The following is a 5,189-nucleotide window of genomic DNA, read 5'->3' on the forward strand; positions in this document are numbered from 1 at the left end:
CTCATCTGGAATTAGACCTTGACCGGCAAACGTGCGTGGGGCGCCGGAGCCGCGCTGGTGGCGCCATTTGAAGATAAGGTAACCAGCTGCGGTCTTCAGAATAGACGGTGGATATACGGGTCACACGACCACCGTATGGGGACCCTGGACCCCAGGTCACGTGGTGCTCGAAGCAGGACGCTTATTTAATGGCGGCCTTTTGGAGACCCGTGTGAACGTTGTTACCCTACAGGGAGCGGGTCTGTTTTCGTTGGTACTTTTTAAACGTCGAATTTGCTGCGAGACTTTGAGGCGCAAACCGGGGACGTTTCACCAGGCGTAACCGGTTTCTGGTAACCGTGACGATTTTACAAACGCGGCTCGGGGACGCCCCGACATGACGAGAGGGGACAAAGGGGGAGGAAAGGGGACGAGCTCGGAGTTAGCGAGATAAAAGTTTGCCTGTTGTTTTTAAACGGGGAGCCCATTGGGATGTGCACCTGGATCCCAGCGAGCCAAAAGGCCTGGAGCACCGGACACGACCCCTGCGTACAGTGACGCACTGTCCGCGGAGCCTTGTCGGACGGCCCCGCGAGAAAGGAAGGGAGACGTGGTGGGAAGGTGGGGACACGGGGCCCGTGAGACTCTCGCCCCGCCCCGCCCCGCCCGGCCGTCCCTTGTTGCGCGACGCACGCACGGAGGGAGCGCGACCCGCGACGCACGCCGAAACCTGCTGAGCAAAGTGCGCCCGCGGACCGAACCTGGACCAGGTGTGTGTTCCTCCGAAGTTCCGAGACCCCGTGGGATTCGGCGAACGATCGACGTAGAGACTCCTCCCGTAACCCGAATCCCGAAGGTTGTTTCTTCCTCTTCCCACCGAGGTAACAACTCGGTCGGAGTTCTCTGGACACCATGGACCGAGCCCTGGCTCGAAGAAGACCCCCCAGCGACTAGATCCAAGAAGGACGGGTGTACGGGAGAGGTGAGTACGATCCTGACAAGGTGCGAGCGGAGGCGCACACCGGATTCAAAAAAGACGGTAACAAATCGATGACCATGGCGGTCTCGGCGCTCTTCGTGGTGCTTTGGTTGTACTTGAAGGTCGTGAGCGGCGCCTCGGAGGAGCAAGAAGATCTCGAGGAAAAGTTTTGCGAGGAGATCACTTTGCCCATGTGTAAAGGAATCGGTTATAACTTCACGTCGATGCCCAACACCTTCAACCACGACCGACAAGGGGAGGCCGGACTCGAGGTGAACCAGTTCTGGCCGCTGGTTCAGATCAACTGCTCGCCATCTTTACGCTTCTTCTTGTGCAGCATGTACATCCCCATCTGCCTGAACAACTACCGACGGCCACTACCGCCTTGCCGCGCGTTGTGCGAGAGAGCGCGATCCGGGTGTGCGCCGCTCATGCAGCAGTTCGGCTTCGACTGGCCCGACCGACTGCGCTGCGATCTGCTGCCCGAAGCAGATGGTTCCAAGGTCGCGTGTATGGACAACACGACGAAGGAAACGACGTCTCCTCCACTCACGTCGCCTCCACTCACGTCGCCTCCACTCTCGTCGCCTCCACTCTCGTCGCCTCCACTCTCGTCGCCTCCACTCTCGTCGCCTCCACTCTCAACATCTACTCCGTCGCCGACGTTGCCTCCGTCGAGCGTTCCTTCGCGGATCGCTGAGCTCACCCCGTGCGAAGACCTCCCGTGCAAGTGCAAGGAACCCATGGTCGACATGTCCAGTGAGCGTCGCGACTCCAGGGGACTGGCAAGTCGGATCCGCTCTCTGGCCGGAAGCATCCCCACGGACTGCGCCATGTCCTGCCGAAGTCCGTTCTTCGGCTCGGACGAGCAGGCGTTCGTCGCGCTGTGGATCGGACTCTGGGCGACCCTGTGCTTCACCTCGTGCCTCGCCACGGTGCTCACCTTTCTCATTGACCCGACCCGTTTTCAGTACCCCGAGCGACCCATCGTGTTCATCTCGCTGTGTTACCTGTTCGTGTCCCTCGGGTACATCGCGCGCCTCCTCGCCGGACACGAGGCCGTCGCATGCGACCAGAACCTCAGGACGGTCTACTACGCGGCCACGGGTCCAGCACTGTGCACCGTGGTCTTCTTCCTCATCTATTTCTTCGGCATGGCCGCGGCCGTCTGGTGGGTCGTGCTGTCCCTGGTCTGGTTTCTCGCCGCCGGCCTCAAATGGGGCAGCGAGGCCATCGTGGGCTACTCGCACTATTTCCACCTGGTCGCGTGGTTCGTGCCCAGCGTCAAGGTGGTCATAGTGCTGGCCCTGAGCGCCATCGACGGAGACCCCCTGGCCGGGATCTGCTACGTGGGAAACCAGGACACCCAAGCCCTGCGTGGCTTTGTGCTCATACCCTTGGCCTTGTACCTTCTCGTGGGCTTCACCTTCCTGATGGCGGGCTTCGTGTCTCTGGTGCGGATCCGGAGCGCCATCAAGCAAGGCGGACGCAAGACGGACAAGCTGGAGCGCTTGATGTTGCGTCTGGGAGCCGTGGCCTTGCTCTACACGGTGCCCGCGGCCGCTACGCTCGTGTGCCACCTGTACGAGCAGCACTACCGTGAGGCATGGCAGCGCACGTGGAACTGCGCCGGAGAGTGTACCTCCGAGGACGAGCAAGCGCTCAGACCTCGACCCGCGTTCGCCATCTTCATGATCAAGTACCTGGCGGCGCTCTTGGCCGGTCTTGCCTCCACCGCGTGGCTCTGCTCGGCCAAAACCGTAGATGCCTGGAAGACCTTTTGTACTCGTTGTTTCTGGAGCCGTAAGGAGACTTTGGCATCCGGGGGTCTTGCCCCCCAAGGTGTGCTCGCGCTACGTCCCACCCAGGCGCACCCCGGGAGCGAACAACATTTGGGACGATTGTGCAGGGAGGGACCGGACACGAACGCTGCGCACTGCGCGTCCCTGCTGGGTCATGCCCCAGCAAGGACCTCAAAGCACGTATCTCGAACGATCGTTTGAATGTGAATTCGGTAAAACTGAAAATCCATGTACATATATAGACATACATATTGCTCTGGAAGCGGCTAGATCCGCTCTACTTGGTTACATCACTGAAGCGGTACACCAGCAATTAATAGTTCCTGCACGCATATCCGCCAATCAAGTGGTGGGAATCTGCCAAAGGAAATTTGAAATGACGTCACTTTGCACGTGCTGACGTTCACATTCAAATTGAACTGCCGTTGTTGAGCGCGGGAACTTGACACGTGGGTCCGTCATGTCGGATTTGCTCTGTGGTTGTTTATTACCTGCGCCACCAAAGGTGGATGGAGGTTATGTTTTCACCCCTGTCTGTCTGTCTGTCCGTCCGTTTGTGAACAGAATATCCCAAAGAGTTGTGAACGGATTCGGACGAAATTTGGCAGGGATGTAGCGTATGTGACAAGGACGAAATGATTAGATTTTGGTAAAGATCCAGATTCGGATCCGGCTACTAGAATATTTTAAAGTGATTCTTCACCATTGGGAGATTGGGCCAAAAACGATACATAGCAGGATATCTCAAAAAGTTGTGGACGGATTTGGACGGAACTTGGTGGAGAGGTTGTGTGTGTGACAAGGAAGAATCGATTCAATTTTGGTGAAGATCCGGATCCGGATCCGGCTAGTAGAATTGTTTAAGTGATTCTTCACCATTGAGTGATATGGCCAACCAGGTGGAGGTATGCTCTCTACTGAGTGCTGTTCTGGTTTCTCATGATTTTCTTTCCGTTAGTGTTTCGAAGACTGTTCACTCAGAACACCCCATGGTCGTTTGTAAGTGCACCCTTTATATCGGGTTCTTCCGCGCACGTAAAGTGCGGACTGAGCCTCAAACAAAGCGAGCCATCCCGGTCTTGTTTAATAGTCCGGGTGTCAAGGTCCTAGTGGAGATCGACGAACTGGTCTATCGCATGACCATTTTCAAGGGGCTTTTAGTCCATTTTACCACTAATGGTGCGAAACCGAAACGACATTATATATTTATATATACACATACACGTTCAAATTTTGCATAATTAAGGTATTTCCAGTTAAACTGATTATTTTTACCTAATGTCTCGAAAAAAATGGCCAAATTTGGAACATACTTTGCAAGGTTGGTTGTTTTAAAGTGGTTAAAATTTGGGTGGGAGGGAGGTGATCATATTGCCTAATTTATGTTGTTTTGTAACAGTTCTTAACGTGTGGAAATTTGGGAGTCATTGACGAATTTTATATTAAATATAAATACCTCTCACGGTGCAATTGTAACAAAATACTCGCAAAACCCTTACGTCACGTCCGGTTTCGTACGTGTGACGTGTGATCCAGTCCGGCGGTTTCCACGCCGGGCGACTTCGACATGTCCTCGGATCTGTTGTACAATTACTATCGCACATTGTGCAACGGACATCGCATGTTCACACACTCGCACGTCACGGACATTATTGAAACAAATCACAACAAATCGATTTGAAAATGTAACGAGCACATCGGTCCATTGTGCATGCTTTTATCGCTGTGTTTTATCACCAGTCACCAGTCGTGGAACTATAGGCCTACATGGTCTCAAACGACTGTCCAATTGTTGGAGTGTGCGCTCCTGCTATTGTATTATTTTCCTTAACGATGCTTTTCAACAGCAGCTGTTTGTTGGAGGACTTGGGGACTGCGCGCGCACGTGGCGTTACGTCACAATGGTGTGGGCGTGTCTAAAGATTTCCCGCCCACTTTTAATTCATACCCGAGGAAGTATTTAAATTTGATAAATCGGAAATGTTCCATATATAAATTAAATACATATATATATATATATATTTATTAAGGAGATTACTTATTGTGCCATGAGGTTGAGAAATACTCATGATTCGTCTATGATTTTAATTTAATGTGAATGACTCGTTCTGGGATCGATGTGCATCTGATGTCTCATTAAAAGGTGAAACGAATGAATTTTGCCAACGCGTCTCAATGTTTCATTCAACATACCTCCGATCGTTCGTTCTGCGATGGAACAAGTAAGGTAAGCAATGTTTCACACAAGGTTGTTGAAAAACATGTATAAGTATTCATTCATTCAATTTCCCATTGGAGGGGATAACCTGGCAATATCGAAAAGTGAGCATCAAGAGTCAACCTTGTTAACCTTTGTTTGTTTCTTGCCCGAGCCAAATGAGAAGGTATTGCACTTGGGTCCCTTGGTAACCTCCGCCAAAGAAGGTGGA

General features: G+C 53.0%; 1 protein-coding gene across 1 annotated transcript; it reads left to right on the forward strand.

The window, feature by feature from the left end:
- The first annotated feature begins 419 nt into the window (after positions 1 to 419).
- On the forward strand, positions 420 to 4,913 carry LOC137431409 (frizzled-8-like). The gene has a single exon (XM_068122707.2). It carries the CDS (start codon positions 1,030 to 1,032, stop codon positions 2,959 to 2,961), a length of 1,932 nt encoding a protein of 643 aa, XP_067978808.2. The 5' UTR covers positions 420 to 1,029; the 3' UTR covers positions 2,962 to 4,913.
- Positions 4,914 to 5,189: the final 276 nt, after the last annotated feature.

The sequence above is a fragment of the Myxine glutinosa genome, chromosome 7 (assembly GCF_964187855.1).
Source record: "Myxine glutinosa chromosome 7, kmMyxGlut1.1, whole genome shotgun sequence".
NCBI classification, from domain to species: domain Eukaryota; kingdom Metazoa; phylum Chordata; class Myxini; order Myxiniformes; family Myxinidae; genus Myxine; species Myxine glutinosa.